The following is an 18,004-nucleotide window of genomic DNA, read 5'->3' as shown; positions in this document are numbered from 1 at the left end:
ATTTTCCAAGCTCAAGGTTTGCTTTCATAGCTTGAGGTTTCCTCAATGTAACAAAATAATTGCTGTATCTCCAGCCATCACATCCATGTCCTAGGGAAGGATGAGTAAGAAAGTGATACAAAATGGCCTCCCACCTTAGCAGCCTCATAAGCACTATCTCTCTTCCTCCCCTACCCCAGTCCATGCATGCACACATACACATACACAAGGACAAAATTATGAATCTTTCTAGAATGCCCCAATAGACATCTTCAACCTCCATACCATTCTCCTATATATAGTCACCTGGCCATCCCTGTCTGAAAGGAAGGCTGAGAAATTACATTTTTCCCCATTTGAGTACATAGCCAGCCCCAACAAAATCAGGTTTTGTCACTTGGAATGAAGAGATAGGTTATGTGATAGACAACTAGCAATCTCTGCTACATTTCCCCACTTTTTTTAAAACCATATCTGTTTCTTTACCTAGATTGTAAAATCTTGGAATGTTTAGAATATGTCACATTCATTTTGTATTTCTAGAGCCTAGCACAGTACAAGACACTCAGTGGTTTACTGTTTATTTCCTTCACCTACAATATGAAGGGTTTTCTGTGTAATCTGCCAAGATAGAAAAGATTCCATTTTTTACCAGAATAATTTTTTGTTCTTTATATTGACTTTATGTCCTCAATTCTTTAAGAAAACAAATCTTTCTTATTTATGTAAGGGCCAAGATTCTTGACAATCATGTTACCTTCTATACTTACCTTTAAATATCTTATTGTTCCCTTCATATGAATAGCCAAATATTGTTTCTTAGTACCAACTATCCTATTTTAAGTGTTCAAATCTCCTGATAACTTTAGATTTTTTCCTTCCTAAAATTGAATCCTAAATGTAAAATGAAATAAAATTTAACTTTCAGGATATCTTTTGCACCTATAGTTATCTTCAACATTTTCAAGAGGGTCCCTGGACAATCAAAAACTTGTTCTTTCACCTTATAAAAAGAGAGACTCTAGAAACTGTTATGGTTATTCAATGGTACTATTGATGAGTTGCATGGGAAGAGTTTTCCAATCAAAAGAGATGCTCAGACTTCCCCAAGTTAAATTCGTATGGAGAAAATGTTATTAATATAAAAATTTCAGAAATTATATGCTATATGGGAAGTACCTAGAGATTTTTCAATGCCCTCAGTCTCCATGATGTTTCTATTTATCAGAGTCCTGGTAGTGCTTTGCCTGAGAATATTAGGTAACAGCAATGTAGTGTTATCAGTTATAATTTCAGTAATATTATACACTTTTACTTGGCCTCATCTTATGAATTTGAATCTAGCATCTCAAGGCGAGTGTTTTTTTAAAGATTTTATTTATTTATTTGAGAGAGAGAGTGTGAGACAGAGCACGAGTAGGGGGATGGGCACAGGGAGAGAGAGAAGCAGGCTCCCCGCTGAGCAGGGAACCCAACAACGTGAGGTCCCATCCCAGGACCCTGGAATCATGACCTGAGCTGAAGGCAGATGCTTCACCGACTGAGCCACTTAGGCACGTTTCAAGGCCAGTTGTTTTTAATTGGGCATGCACATTGGACTTAATTATGGAGTTCCATTAAAATATAGATTTTTGTACCTACTCCAGACTTACTGAAGCTCTTTATTTGATATTGTTCGTATTCTACCAATATGTATTCTCCTGTATGTTTGGTATATTCATAGTATAGAATGTACATTATATCTCTGTATTATTATATGTTGTATCTTAAGTTTTTTCTTTTTTAAAAAATATTTATTTATTTATTTTAATGAGAGAGAGCATGAGTGGGAGAGACAGAGGGAGAGGGAGAGAGAATTTGAAGCAAACTCTACGCTGAGTGTGGAGCCCAATGCAGGGGCTCAATCCCACAGCCCGGAGATTACAACCTGAGCCAAAACCAAGAGTCAGATCCTTAACCAACTGTGCCACCCAGGAGCCTCAAGTTTTTTCCTTTATAAAAGTTATTTTCATTAGTTTTTCGTAAGAGGTAATATTCACTATCTTTGCTGAAAATAGACTCAGTAATTATCCTTACAGATATTTTGTCTAAAACTTTGGGAATTGGCTTTATTATTGGGATTGTCTCTGATATCATACATTTGGGCCCATTGGTTTGTCCTCTAGCAAAAAGGATCAGCAGATAATTTAATTCAAGAAAGAAAGAAGTTAGGGGTCTCTGATTTGAGAACTGAAACCCTAACTAGAGGAATTCTGGATTTCTTTTTTCTCTCCTCAGCCCTCTTGATTTCATGTTTTTTAAAAGTGCAGAAAGTAGAGCAAATCTTACATGCTGTGATTCAGAGCGTAGCAAGCAGTTTAGACAATGCCACAGCAACAGGCTGAATGGCAGTCCCCTATTGATATTTCCACTTCCTCATCCCTGGAACATGTGACTATTACTTAACATGGCAAAGAGTGAGTGTTACTATATATGGCAAACAGAAAAATGTGAATAAATTAAGGATTTTGAGAGAAGGACCTTATCCTGGATTATCTGGGTGGGCCCTAAGTCCAAAGACAAGTATCCTTATAAATCAGAGACTGGGTAATTTGGAGAACAACCTCATACCTGGTCTGACAGACTCTTTGGATTAGGGCTGAGATCTATTCCCTTAATATGGGCACTTGGATCCTGGCTGAGAAGTGGACCACAAACTGTGATAAGTAATATACTCAAGCTTTGTTTTATCAGTAGGTTGTGTTGGTGATCTTTGGTGAGCTCAATATATATATATATATGTATGTATTTTATATATATCAGTAGGTTGGACATATTATATCAGTAGGTTGTGTTGGTGATCTGTATGTATTTTATATATATCAGTAGGTTGGACATATTATATCAGTAGGTTGTGTTGGTGATATGTATGTATTTTATATATATCAGTAGGTTGGACATATTATATCAGTAGGTTGTGTTGGTGATCTTTGGTGAGCTCAATATATATATATATATATATATATATATATGTATGTATTTTATATGTAAAATTTCATATATCTAGATGTAGATATAGACAGATATAGATACATACACACACATACACATACATATACATCAATCACATAAAAAATTAACAGGAGTTAGATCTTTGGGTCAAGTCTAATCTATTTCTATCCAATAGTAACCCACATGATAAAGACTGCTTGACAATTCTCAATCTTGTTCAGTCTCTCCACAACCCCCTTGCAGCCCATCAGCTCCCTGGGAGGTAAATTATACATCTGAAGAAGGCAGATCACCCCAGGGGTTCTTTCCAGGCCCAGACCCTCAGAGAAGGCAAGGAACTACTATATCCGTGTTTTCAGAGAAATAGAAATTAGGAAAGATCTTGGTGGAGAATGGAAGGGAGGGATGAACTGGCTAATGCATTCAGACTAGGTACACCCAAGGGACAAATCAAACAAATTAAAGTGGGGCAAGGAGGAAGGATGCACAGCAGTTATCAACTCCTAGTGGCTAAGAGCTTGGTAAAGATGTATTAGTATGTTATTACCTTATATTTAAGTAAACGTTCTACACACAGTGCACATACCCTGTTTCCTGCTCTCAGTATCTAATTAGTGTTTCTCAATTGAGGTATATATTGGAGGGACCTCTTTTTTTATAATAATTTTTATTATATTATGTTAGTCACCATACAGTACATCCCTAGTTTCTGATGTAATGTTCCATGATTCACTACTTGCGTATAATACCCAGTGCACGTGCAATATGTGCCCTCCTTAATACCCATCACTGGCCTATCCCAATCCCCCACCCCCTCCCCTCTGAAGCCCTCAGTTTGTTTCCCAGAAAGAGGGACCTCTTTTAAAGGAAAAACATTCTATTAGACTCAAGCATGTAAATTCTTTTTATAATAGTTCTTAAATGTAAATAAACATAAAACTAAATGGAAACCCTGCTGTTCATAAAGTTCTTATACAAATTTAACATCAAAGTAAATTTACCAATTGTGCACAAATAAAAAAATGTTAATTTAATGTGATATATGGTGTTTGCTGAGACAAAACTGCTCTTAGAAACCTGAACAAACTGCTCGGGGCACCTGGGTGGCTTAGTCGATAAGCGTCTGCCTTCAGCTCAGGGCGTGATCCTGGCGTTCTGGGATCGAGCCCCACGTCAGGCTCCTCCACTGGGAGCCTGCTTCTTCCTCTCCCACTCCCCCTGCTTGTGTTCCCTCTCTCGCTGGCTGTCTCTCTCTCTGTTGAATGAATAAATAAAATCTTTAAAAAAAAAAAGTAGAAACCTGAACAACCTACTGACTGGCCAGTGTGTGTTCTTGGCTTTCAACATGCTTGTATGTGAGTCTTGTGAGGACCCTGCTTTCCCATCACTTTCCTTTTCCAAACTACAAGACAATCTTCATCTGTATAGTAAGCCATGAAGTAGGAGGTACATCTAATTTATTTTCTTACTAGCTCATGACAATTAAAGTAGTATTGCTGCCAACTTGTCAAATACATATCCTAATTACGTGGCAGCTGTTAGTTACCACTGCCATCCAGATACTCCAGGATATGCTTAAAATTAAATGCTAAAGTAAAACATACTTGTAAAAAACTCACAGACTCTGAGTACCTACATTATTATGCAGCACTTGACTCTCGTTAGTGGGGACTAAGGCATTGCCCATTCAGGCTCACTGGGAATGGTGCATTGGGGACCACAAGTCAAACCATCATCACCCTCACAATCCATGATTTTTAAATTAAATGAAAGAAGCCAGGCACGCTCAACAGTCAGGTAACCAAATAACTGAAGCAAGACCATATATACATTTCAAAGAAGTGGTTGTGTTGTTTTCATTATAAGTTGCATTGGTAGGACATGGCACAGAGATTAAGACTGTTTGGGGCTTGTGTGTGACAACTACCCATTTCTCCCAGCCTCCTTTCTCCTTCCCTTCCTCCTGGGTTCTTTTATCTTTCCTCTTTTTTGCACCTACTTTAGTTTTATGTTTCTTTCAAAGTTCAGTGTAATGAGTTTTTCCATACAGCTAAAAATATTTAATGTCTTATTAAGAGATTATGCCCTTATTATTTTATATGAAAATGTGCTTCCTTTTATAAAGTAGTAGCAGTTTAAAAATTGTCTTCATTTGGCAAAATAAGAAATTGGAAATCTTGTGTTTTCCTCCAAATATTAAAATTTTTACACATCCAAGATCTGCAACCACTTGTCTGAAAAAGCAGAGAAAAGAGAGAAACAGGAGGATAGAATGGTATGTGACACCTAGTAAGTTGACTTAAGGTGAACAAGTTAAGCGCCATGATATACTTTCTACTGGAGCACTGGCAGGAATACGTAAGACTCGTTTGGGAGTCAGGGAAGGCTTCACAGAGGAGGTAACATTTGAGCTGGGGCTTTAAGGATTAGCAGGGAGGAACCGGCAGGGCATTCCAAGCGGAATGCATAATGTGAGCAAGAGCACAGAGCACAAAAGAGCACTACGTGTCCAGCAGCTCTGAGTAGCCTGGTGGCTGTTATGTAGAGTTCTCAGGGTTAGAAGATCAAGGGTGAGGCAGGGACTATTTTTTTTCTTACTTGGCCCGTTTCCCCCACAGCTCATTGCACAGTGCTGGGCACACACACTGCAGGGGCTCAATATAAATACTCAGTGAACTGGGACGGGGTGGTCGAGTACGCTGGGAACCAGGGCATCTGGATTCTTTCTCACGCACTCGCAGTGTGACCTTGGCCAAGTCCCTTTTCTCAGGGCTGCCTCTTGCTGCTTATTAATCAGCGGTGGGTAAAAAAACAGAGGTGGTTGGCCTGAAGCGCAGGGCCTTTGCAGCGCCAGGAATCCCAAATCCGACGCGTGGAGGGCGGGCGGGCGGAGGTTCAGTTCCTCCTCCGCTCCAGCAGGGGGCACAGGGAGCGGCTTCCCACTGCCTTTCTCCTCCCGGCGGGCGCCGGCGGATTGCAGCAGTCGCGAGTGGCGAGCGCGGTGGGCTGGCCGAGTGGCGAGCTCGGTGGGCGGGCCGGGCGGCGGCGGCGGCGGCGGCGGCGGCGGCGCTGCGGTGCGCCGACTGGGCTGGGCCGGGCAGCGGCGGCGACGGAGACGGCTGCGGAGGCCAGCGAGGCGCTGACCGGGTGGTCAGTCCGCTGCTGTGGCCTCTAGCAGCCTCTTGGCGCGGCCGGCATTCCCTGGGCGGAATCTGGCCGCGGCGCTCAGCCTGCTCGTGAGCTGCTGTGGGCACACCCCGGCTCAGCGGCGGCGGCGGCGGCGGACAGGTTAGAGTGGGGGAAGGGGCAGGCGCGGAAGCAGCCCGGGGCCAGAGAGGGAGCCCAAAGCCAGGCCGTCTCCAGCCATGTCCGACGAGACATCGGCCACCACTTCGTACGAGAAGTTTCTAACCCCCGAGGAGCCCTTCCCGCTTCTGGGACCCCCTCGCGGGGTGGGCACCTGCCCCAGCGAGGAGCCAGGCTGCCTGGACATCAGCGACTTCGGCTGCCAGCTGTCCTCTTGTCATCGCACGGATCCACTCCACCGCTTCCACACCAACAGGTATGAACCGCCGCTGAGGGCAGGGGCGAGCTGCCCACACCCCTGCCTCAAACGGGAGAACGCTGGGTCGCTCCCGAACCTGGCGCTCCGCCTCAGGTCTGCGCTTCCATTCGTCCCCTCCCCCACCTTCCTCCGACCAGCCCTCCTTCCCTGGCTCCTTCCCTGTCCCCCTCCCTGTTTTCACCCCTGCGTTCCGATTTTCTTTTCGGCCGGCATTTTACTTGCTCCCTTTTCCCCATTCATCTTCTGACCATAGCGACGCCTCCCTTTCCCCTCCTGCCTCATCTGTGCACGGAGAATCCCAGATCCTCACCCTCAATTTTAAGATGCATCCCTGTTTCCATCCACCCGAAAAAGTTTAACCCCTTCCATTTTCCATACGCTCTAGAGTAGATTTCGTATGACTCAAACCAATCTATGGTTCTTTTGAAAGATGGCACTTACAAAGCTAGAATCTGCCTTTCCCCATTTTCCATACGCTCTGAAGTAGATTTCGGATGACTCAAAACCAATGTATGGTTCTTTTGAAAGATGGCACTTTTAAAGCTAGAATCTATCTCCTTTTCCCCGATTTTTAATCTGCCTCACAATCCAATTTCCACTCCCACCGCAATTTTTTTTTTTTTTGGTGAAGCTCTAGGAAACCAAACGGTCCCTCCCCCTCCCCCCCCCCGCCCTTATGAACTCTTTGCTTTACTGCTTTAGGCCCTGCCAAAATGTATAAGCTTAGATCTGGAAGGTTCCTTCATGTAGCTTATCCCTTGGTTTGCTCCCCCAGTGGAGGGATGGAGCTAAGCTTAGGATGGGCTTGCTTATACAAATTTACTCAGAGGGTGCATCTCCTAACTGATTTTATTGGAAGCTAGAGTGTTCTGGAGAATTCTTTCATGCAAGTATTTGAGTGTTCTACCAAGTGCAGGGGATGTGAAGATGTTGTAGACATAGCCCCAACCTATAATATAGGTGGCTATTTGAGAGATATATATTAGGGCCTGGGAGGGTGTGTGGAGAACAAGGGAGGAGATGGGTTCAGCAATGGAAAATATTGGCATTGAATTAAGGAGTCTAGTTCTGATTTCTGGTCCACAATATGAGCATGAACAAATCCTTCCATATATTAATGTCTTTTGCATGCCCTCCCCTACCTCTTAAATCAGTCTATAGATTTACTGAGCTTCTACCAGTTACAAGGAGTGTATAAAACAGGATTTTTACCTAAAAGAAAAAGTCTGGAAAGGAGGTGTTATAGTTAAACAGACAGAACGTCAGTATAACACATTTGAAAAGGAAGCAGTAGTAAATTTGTTACGACTTTTCCAAATCTTCATTGCAAAAATGAGGAAACTGAGGCCTAGAGAGGAAAGACTAAGTTCAAGGTCATAAAACTGAGTTAGGCAAAGCCAAGATTACTTCTTTGGAACCAGTGATGAAACTTGGAACAGAACTAATGGCTCAAATGTTATAAATGGTTGTTATAGTTTCTTAGACTGACTCACAGAAGCTTACTTAACCCATGATGTGATTATAACATGAGTGTAATATATTTATGAAATCAAGTGTGCTTAGGATTGTTTGCATTGGAAAAGAATATAAAAGAATACTTTTGCACATGTTTGGTATTTAAGTTTTGCAGCATTGGAGCAAGTCCTATACACAGGAAAGTGAAATGATTTCAGAATTAGCCTGCTCTGATGATGAGGGCAAGGGAGTGGGGAAAGAGGCTAAGGGTAAGCACTGCCAGAACTGGTGAGGTGATGAAGAGTGAAGCAAAAGGAGAAGAATACATTTCTTACAGCTTGTTCTGTTCTTTTTTCTCCTTCCCATTTTTTTCTTGTGTTTTTCTATTCCTTTTCTTAGAGACTGAGGTAAGGCCAAGGTTGTTTTCCACAATGGGGCAGTTAAGATAGAGGAAGAAGTTCCTGTTCAGCTCCAGTTTTCCCAAGTCAAACATTTTGCCTGCTTTTTAAAAACCTCCATCTCCTACTCTAGTTTTCTGAAGGCTTGGAATGGCACTAGGAGGTCTAATGTATTTTGCTTTGTACCCTGTTTTCAACAGAGGTTAGGGCAAGCAGAAGTAGCAATATTTACATCAGATGATGTTTCTGTCCTAGGCTACCTTGCTTTTTAAATTTTTTCTCATTCTAGAATGTTCTTCCTACCCCTCCTCAAGATGGCATTTGAGAGGACCATATACTTCCAGTCAGTTCTTTTCAGGGAGAAGCAAACAGCAAAGTCATGTATGTGGTCAAAGTTTAGTTTACAGAATTCTCTTACTTTGGATTTACCTGTGTCACATCTTTTCTTCACATCACCAGTTCAAGCAGCAGTTCAAAAATCAGATCTCCATAGTTGAGTTTTGATGTTCTGCTTTGGGTTTAGTCATTATAAAACACATTTTATTGGAAATAAAAAGCTTGTAGTTGGTAGAGACTTGGTTTACCTTTATTTTGCTTCTTCCTTGTTGCCTGATAATATGAAAACTATGGAGATTATTTAATGCCATTGATAAGAGGCTTATGATGATGGCAGTTTTGTGCCTGCTCAATTACTGGACTCTGGGCTATATTTGTAATCTTCATTAAGCAAGGTCTTCAGGGCACTATTAATTTATGATCCCTAAGTTTGAATGTTTATAGTGTTCATATTAAAGTCACCCGTGACTTAGGTTGGCATGTTACTACTCTAGGTTCCGTGGAAAATTACATGAACACAGCCACTTTCCTAAGAATTCACACATTCCTAGGAGTATCTTTTAGGATTTTATGACCGAGTTCAGTTTGTCTGGAAGTTTGGTAGAATAAAATAAATTTCGATAAACCAAGAAACTTAATTATTTTTTTTAAAGATGTATTTATTTGAGAAAGCGCGTGCATGTGCGAGAGGGGGAAGGGGCAGAAGGAGAGAGAAGAGAGAGAATCTCAAGCAGACTGTGCGCTGAACCCTATGCGGGACTTGATCTCAACCTGAGATCATGATCTGAGCCAAAACCAAGAGTCGGACACTAAACTGACTGAGCCACCCAGGTGCCCCAATTATTTTTTAATTTAAATGTTAATACGGAATATATGTGGTGTTTAAGACATTTTTCTTTGATTTTGGGACAGGATGTTTCTGATGTAATTGTGGGTTTTCTTTTAGCATTTGTCCATGGCACCCTCCACCATTATCAAAAAGGGAAGTCATTTACCAAATTGAAAAAATTATAATGATATTGGTAAGTTCTGTAATTGTGAAATGAAGGAGGTTAATATGAACTACTTGATGTATTATTCTCTTCATCTTTTAGTAATGCATTAGTAATTTGACACTGAACAATTATGAAAAGTATGTGAGAGGAGAGTGCCTCACTTTTGTACACCCTATTGGCAGGATAGAAAATGAACTCTTGTATAAAGCAGTGACTTGGTTATGTGATTTTAGAACCCTATTTCAATCATTGTTAACTAGAAGAACCCTAAGACTATTGTGAAGAACCTCAAGACTACTGTGTACCTTTTGTACTACCCACAGTTTTCCTATCTCAGTATAGAATTAACAGTTGTAGCAGAGCTGTGAGTTGCAGGTGGGAGAACCATGCTCCAGGAAGTAACAGATTATAGAGGCAGGAGGAATTTGGTTTGGGGACTTGTTGAGACAAATTGAGAATGGGGATCAGGCTTGGGAGAGATATCCAGGCTAGAAATGTGGATTTGGGAGCATTCAGAATAGAAAGAACAGTAGAACAATAATGTGTTAGGAGTAGAACTGTGGGTTACAAGAGTTGAGAGAAGAAACTTTTCAATAAATTTAGCAGGGAAAGGAAGGAGGTAATAGTGTGGTAATAATTTGAAAAAAAAGGTGAAGGTTTTATTGTTGTTGTTTGTTTGTTTGCCTTGTTTAATTTTTCTTTTCCAAGAATATTTTTAGCTCCTTAGAAGCAGCCCACAGGAAAGGGAGAAATTGAAAATATGAGAGAGTGTGGGATGACAGGAGATAGCTGGGATGAACTCAGAGCACGAATGGAATATTTATTCTTAGAAATGAGATGGAATGTTTTTTACTTCCAAGACTATAGAGAGGGTAAGAAGGATAGATAATGATACCAAGAGAATTGAGATCGCTAGGAAGAGGTTTGGGAATTGGAGTAGAGTTGGGTGGGGGGTTGTGTCGTCTGCTCTAACTTGGGACCTTGATGGCCTGCTGTGCTCCAAAGTTGTAGCAGAGGTCAGGGGTGGCTATATGGGTGTTCTGGCAGATAAGCTTTGCAGATAAATGTTCTTGGCTTTACTTTTTTTTAATTAAAATTTGGGCAGCAAGCCTAGATATTGCATTAAACTCCATTTCATTAGGATTCTTTTCAACATTTTTCTTTTAAGGTAGAAAGTCTCTTTTGTGAATAATTTTATGGTTGTAGCTAGGATCTAACTTGGCATTAGGTAGCTTTCTCCTGCTGGAATAAGATGTAAGGGCTTCGCAGATTTGAATAGTTCAGTGCTGAGCACATGTACACAGTGGTCATTCATGACATATTTGAAACCAACAGAACAGTCTAAAAGAATCACACTCAAATTTTTTTTTTAAAGATTTTATTTATTTATTTATTTGACAGAGATAGAGACAGCCAGTGAGAGAGGGAACACAAGCAGGGGGAGTGGGAGAGGAAGAAGCAGGCTCATAGCGGAGGAGCCTGATGTGGGACTCGATCCCATAACGCCGGGATCACGCCCTGAGCCGAAGGCAGACGCTTAACCGCTGTGCCACCCAGGCGCCCCGTCACACTCAAATTTTTATTACAAAAGCTCATTTTAGAAAATTGGCATATACAAAACTGTAAAGATCGCTCGTGATCCCTTTTAGTAAAGATAACAACTGTCAGCATTTTGATGTTGTTACTGTTAATGTTCTTTTTATGTTCATATATATAATTTTAAAATTCAGGATCAGGTTATATATAATTTGTGACCAGGTTTTTACACTTACATTATGAGTGTTTCTGTTTTCAAAAAATAGTCTGAAAATAATTATTTTTTATTTTTTTTCATTTTTTAAAAAATTTTAAAGATTTTATTTATTTATTTGTAAGAGAAAGAGAGAGAATGAGTGGGGGTGGGAGAGAGGGAGAAGCAGGCTCCTCAACAAACAGGTCTCCTGATGCGGGGCTTGATCCCAGGACCCTGGGATCATGACCTGAGCTGAAGGCAGATACTTAACTGAGCCACCCAGGCGCCCCTGAAAATACAATTTTTTTAAAAAAAGATTTTATTTATGAGAGAGAGAGAGAGAATGTGAGAGATGCGCGAGTGGAGGGAGGGGCAGAGGGAGAGAGAGAAAATCTCAAGCAGATACCACAGGGAGTGACTGCACAGAGCCCCATGGGATCGGGGGGCATCCTCCATCTCACAACCCTGAGATCATGGCCTGAGCCGAAATCAAGAGTCAAGCGCCCAACCCACTGAGCCACGCAGGTGCCCCCTGAAAATATAATTTTTAATGATTAAAAAACACCATTATTTAGATATGTTATTTAATTATTCCCCATATTTGGGGGGCATTTCTTTGCCCTTTGTTGGCTATTATAAATGATGTTGTTTGGACATGCATCTTTTTCCCAATTTCTATTTGGGGAAGTGATGGATTCCTGAAAGGGCAATTATTGAGTCCAAAGGAATGAACTCTTTTGAAACTCTTACAGTACCAAATTACTTTTCAGGAAGATTATGCCAATTTAACACTCTCACCAGCAGTGGATAAAAGTACTGCCTACTTTGTTTTTGTTCACACTGCCTGAAAGTAATAATAATAATATTTGGAAATTAGAACATAATAGAATTTTAAAAAAAATCTCTAGTAGTAAAAATATTATTTTTCTATTTTGTAAATGATTGTTTTCAAGTATGAACCCAGTATTTTTACCACTGTTAATTTTTTAAAAAAGGAAAAAAGAGCAAAAGCTTCTAAGAATACCCAGAATCCTGTTAAATCTGTTATAAAGTCATGGACCTAGAAAACTGAGAAACATACTGATTTTGCCATACATTAAGAGCACAAAACCAAGCAAATTCATGTCTTGTCAGTGATCTAACCATTAGGTTATTACATCTAGCATAGTTTTTTGAAAAGGAAAGTCATTATTATTCACTGAAGGAAACACATTTCTACTGAATTTTTGCAAGCTCGGAAAAAAAATTCTCATTTAAAAAAAAATTACCTAACAGCTTTTCCTACCACTTAACACAGTACTTGGCCCATAGAAGATACTAACCAAATGTTTGTTGAGTGGGTGAATGAATAAAGATTGAAAAAGCTCACATGCAATTTGAAGACAGAAAAGAAAATTTTCCCAGAATACGCATAGATAATGGTTTACTAGGTCTAGGAGAGTGATTGCCATTTTTTTAGCTTTTATATTGTCTTATTGTACACCCTGAACAATTTGGCTAATTCTACTAGGTTTGTTGATTTTTTAAAAAATGAGGATACTGCCTGCCTAGGAAGCATGTGATGAAACTAGGTAGTATTACAAGGTATTCTAAGATGTTAGATGAATTTTACATTTTTGCCTATTTATAAAAGCTTGTTGACGTCCATATTGATAGTTACTGAATGATAATAGTTTAGAGGGTGTGTGTCTGTGTATGTTTTGACCCTTTAAAATATTCTGCATTTGCCTCAAAGAAAAAGTGCCATAAAATTGTCAGATTGCCCAAATTTTATAAATGTAGAACTTGGAAATTAAGATTAATAATACAAAATAAGGGGGGAGTTAAAAAATGAAAAACACAGTTCAAGAAACAAATGAATTTACTGAAGGATGAGAAACAACCTAATTAATAGGTAAGTAACAGGCTCTTCTTCAGGAATTCATTATTGCAGTATCTTATTAGTATCGGATATACTAAATCATTATTTGAAGGATTAATTCCCTAAGCTACTGCCTAAGCAATGAAGCTTATCTTGTTAATATTATGAAGCAAGTGGAAATTTACAAAAGAAAATAGATTTGTAGATAAAAGTAACCCTGCAACGAATACCACAGGCAAAATGTTAATAGTCTTAATGCATCAAGAACTCATAAAATCAGTAAGGAAAACATTAACACATAGAAAATCACTAGAGCAAAATAGCTAATACATATTTTAAAATTTGATCTTGCCAGTAATTGAAGAAATAAAAATTGATATAAAAATTTTTTTTTTCCAGACGCCTGGGTGGCTCAGTCGGTTAAGCATCTGCCTTCAGCTCAAGTCATGATCCAGGGTCCTGGGATCAAGTCCTGCCTTGGGCTCCTTGCTCAGCAGAGAGCCTGCTTCTCCCTCTGTCTGCCGCTCCCCCTGCTTGTGCTCACTCTCTCTCTGACAAAAAGATAAATCTTTTTTAAAAATGTGGTTTTTCCCCCATCAGATGGGTAAAACTTTAAAAATGAAAATTCCAGTGCTGTTAAGGTTGTGGTGAAATGAGCATGTTTTATAGACTGCTTTGGGGAGTGTAAATTGGTACAGCCTTTCAGAAAGGCATTTGACCAAGTATGATATGACCTTTAGAAGTGTTCATATTCTTTGACTCAGTACTTTCCTTTCAAGTAATCTATCCTGAAAGATTATATATTTTGATGAATAATTATAAACAAAAAGGTTCATCTCAGTATTATTTGTAATACCAAAAAAAAAATTGGAATCAGCCTAAGTATTATTGAAGGACTAAGGTTAAATAGATCATGAGACCTTTTAATTAGTATATTATTATATAGGCATCAAAATGTTTTCAAGTAATATTCATAGGGAAATGTTTAATATATAATGTTAAGTGAAGAAGGCAGGTTACTAACATGTATACATATGTGTGTGTGTGCATGTGCAGAATGCTGAGTCTGTAAAAAAATATATATGCATGTACCAAAATATTATGGATTAGTTATTGTTGGGTAATGGAATTATTGGTCATTTTAATGTTCTTTATCACACCTTTCTTATTCCAATATCTTTGCAATGATCTTGTATAGCATTGATAATAAAAGTTATTTAACACTTTTTGAACTTCTGTATACTTTTTGCTTTTCTCTGCCCTGCAATAGCTACCCTTTTCCTTTAATAATAATAATAATAATAATAGCTACCATGTATTGAGCACTTTTTATGTCTAAGAGTTCTATATGCATTCTTGTGTAATCTTCATAATAACTCCTTGAATATGAGAACACAGGCTTGAAGAGGGTGTGTTTTGCTTAAGATCAAGCAGCAGTCAAATGACAGAGCAAGAATTTGAAATCAGTCTGACTTCAGTGTATTCATAATCACTATGCTATATGATTTGTTTATAGATGAAGGTTTTAATTTATTCTTAATTTAGATACAATTTTCTTTTTTTAAGATTTTATTTATTTGTCAGAGAGAGAGAGCACAAGCAGGGGGGAGAGGCAGGCAGAGGGAGAAGCAGACTCCCCACTGAGCAGGGAGCCCGATGCGGGACTCGATCCTAGGATCCTGTGATCATGACCTGAGCCAAAGGCAGATGCTTAACCGACTGAGCCACCCAGGCATCCCTAGATACAATTTTCTTTTAAAATATTTTATTATAAAAATTTTCAGACAAATACAAGAGTAAAGGGAATGGTGTAATGAACCTCATATATCCATCACGCAGCTTCAACAATTATTCACATATGGCAATGTGTTTTATAGCACTAATGATTCCTCAAACCCTTATTGTTTTGTGAAAAACCCAAATGTATTTCATTCATAAATGTTTTAGTATACATCTTTATGAAAATAATCAAAATATCAATTGTCATACCTAAAAATATATTTACATTCTTCATAAGTGTCTTGAATGTATCTCCTATTAATATCTTAAAATTGTGTGGATTCTGGAGTTCCTGTTGTGATTTCTTTTGTGTTGTATTTTTAAGGTGGAATTTAACGTCTTGTGGAACAAGTGTTGCCAGCTCAGAATGCAGTGAGGAGCTATTTTCATCAGTTTCTGTTGGAGATCAAGATGATTGCTATTCACTGTTAGATGATCAAGACTTCACTTCTTTTGATTTATTCCCTGAGGGGAGTGTCTGCAGTGATGTCTCTTCTTCTATTAGCACATACTGGGATTGGTCAGATAGTGAGTTTGAATGGCAGGTAGGTTTGTTTTTTTTCCCTTTGTATTACCATCATTACTCCATAAATAGAATAATGAATTTCTATTTTGATATTTTCATCTCTGACAATATTAAGAATTAGATAGAATATGTCTCTTTATTTTTGCTAATGTAGCATTTAGGCTTCTGATGCTACAGATACCCTTTTGTGGATTTTCACGTAATTTAATACTTGTGTAATGTTCCCATTATTATATATCATCGGTACTTTTCTACGCATGAATCCAAGCAAATGTATTCTTCCTACATTATAGTAAATAGCTTTTGTGTCCTTATAGGCCCAATATCCTTACATCAGGGTTATGTTCTATATATTTAAGATCACAAACCACTGTTATAAAAACATAATTGTTGGTTCTGTTGTCAGAAATACAATTTCTCATTTTGTAATCTCTTTATATGTAGAGATGTTGTTTGCCCTACAGTGGTTTTGTGTGTGTGTGTGTGTGTGTGGCATATATACCATGTAAAATGGTTTTGTGGCAAATTGTTTGGAAATTCTGCCTTATAATGAGTGCAGTCTATCAGAAAATGTAAATCATGTTATTGCAACATCCATTTTCTGATTGTAAAAGATAGTAACATTTGAGGAAGCTTTCTTTGCATATAGCAAATGTTAATATTCAACAGATACTTGAATGCCTGCTATGTTTGAAAGCCATCCAAAGCTTTGAAGTTATATTCCAAAAGAGGAATCAAATATTATTTTATTTCAAACATTTTCTTATTAAAATAAGAAAACAGACTGGCATGAAGTTAAAAATAATTCTCCAAGTCCCACTCTGCTGTGATTACCACTGTTATGAGCTTGTGCAGATACAAGTATGTTTGCACAGTGTTAAAAACACACAAATGGGATCGTACTTCAGCCACTATTTGGTCCTTTTTTTTTTTTTCAACTAATATCTCATTCTTTTTGATAGCTGTATCATAATTTATTTAATCTATTCCCTAATACTGGATATTTAGATTGGTTTCAGTTTTTTCTTGTTATAAAAATGTGACACTGAAAATTAAGAGTTTTTAAAGAGGAAAAAATCTAAAACCCCTCTATTTTTATATTTTATATTATTTCAGATGTTTCTATTTTATGTGCAGTTATAAATATGATTGCATAAAATTATAAAATATTTTTAGCTTTTAAAAAATTGAGATTAAATTCACCATTTTAATAATTTTTAAGTGTATAATTCAGTGATTTTTAATATATTCGCAGTGTCGTACAGCCATCACAACTATCTAATTCAGGGACATTCCCATCACTAAAAAGAAATCCATACCTGTTAGCAGATACTCCCAATTCCTCCCTGCCCCCATCACCTGGCATCCACTAATCTACTTTCTGTATGGATGTGCCTTCCTGGACATTTCATATATGTGTACTCCTATAATATGTGGCCTTTGTATCTGGCTTCTTTAACTTGGAATGTTTTCAAGGTTCATCCATGTTGTGGTGTGTGACAGTACTTTATTCCTATCTTAGCTCAAATTGCTGTAACAGATACCATAGACAGGGTGGCTTAAACAACAAACATTTATTTCTCACAGTTCTGGAGGCTGAAAGTCCCAAGGTCAGAATGCCATCATGGTCGGGTTCTGGTGAGGATCCTCTTCGTGGTTTGCATATTGTTGCCTTTTGCTTTATCTTCACATGGGGAGGGGAGAGAGAGCGAGCTGTGGTCTCTTCATCCCCTTAGAATTATGGTCACCAGTCCCATCATGGGGGCTCTACCCTCATGTAAATGTAATTATCACCCAAAGCCCTACCTCCAAATATCACACTGGGGATTAGGGCTTCAAGATAAGGATTTGGTGGTGGTGGTGAAGGGAGGGTGCACACATTTAGTCCACACCAATTCCTTTTTGTTGCTGAATAGATATGGACACCTCACATTTTGTTTATCCATTCATCTGCTTATGGGTGGTTTCCAGTTTGGGGCTATTATGAATATACTGCTGTGAACATTCAGATGTAAGTTTTTATATAGATGTATCTTTTCTATTATTGAAATATAGTTGACATACTATGGATGTATATTTGTAATTCTCTTGGACATACACTTAGGAGTGGAATTGCTGGGTCATGTGATAACTTTGTGTTTAACTTTTTGAGGAACTGCCAAAATGTTTTCCAAAGTGGGTGTACCATTTTACATTTCCACCAGCAATATATGAAACTTCTAATTTCTCCTTATCCTTGCCAAAACTTGGTATTGTCTGTCTTTTTGATTACAACCATCCTCCTGTGTGTAAAGGGGTATTTCATTTTGGTTGTAATTTGCATTTCCCTAATGACTAATGATGTTGAACGTCTTTTCATGTGCTTACTTTTCATGTGCTTACTGGCG

The 18,004-nt window shown here is 38.6% G+C and overlaps 1 protein-coding gene across 2 annotated transcripts in view; it reads left to right on the top strand.

The window, feature by feature from the left end:
* The first annotated feature begins 6,017 nt into the window (after positions 1-6,017).
* Positions 6,018-18,004, top strand: part of FAM199X (family with sequence similarity 199, X-linked) — a 30,414-nt gene continuing 18,427 nt past the window's right edge. Inside the window, exons 1-2 of one of the 2 annotated variants that reach the window (XM_045779392.2) lie at positions 6,018-6,532; positions 15,417-15,636. In XM_045779392.2, coding sequence (XP_045635348.1) covers positions 6,336-6,532; positions 15,417-15,636 — 417 coding nt within the window. In that variant the 5' untranslated portion in view covers positions 6,018-6,335. The remainder of the gene's footprint in view (positions 6,533-15,416; positions 15,637-18,004) is intronic. The other variant, XM_045779391.2, reaches the window with a different exon arrangement.

This window comes from Ursus americanus, chromosome X (genome assembly GCF_024610735.1).
Source record: "Ursus americanus isolate L20-20 chromosome X, mUrsAme1.1.p, whole genome shotgun sequence".
Lineage (NCBI taxonomy): Eukaryota > Metazoa > Chordata > Mammalia > Carnivora > Ursidae > Ursus > Ursus americanus.
Note: the sequence above shows the minus strand (reverse complement) of the source record. Positions and strands in the feature narration are given on the sequence as shown.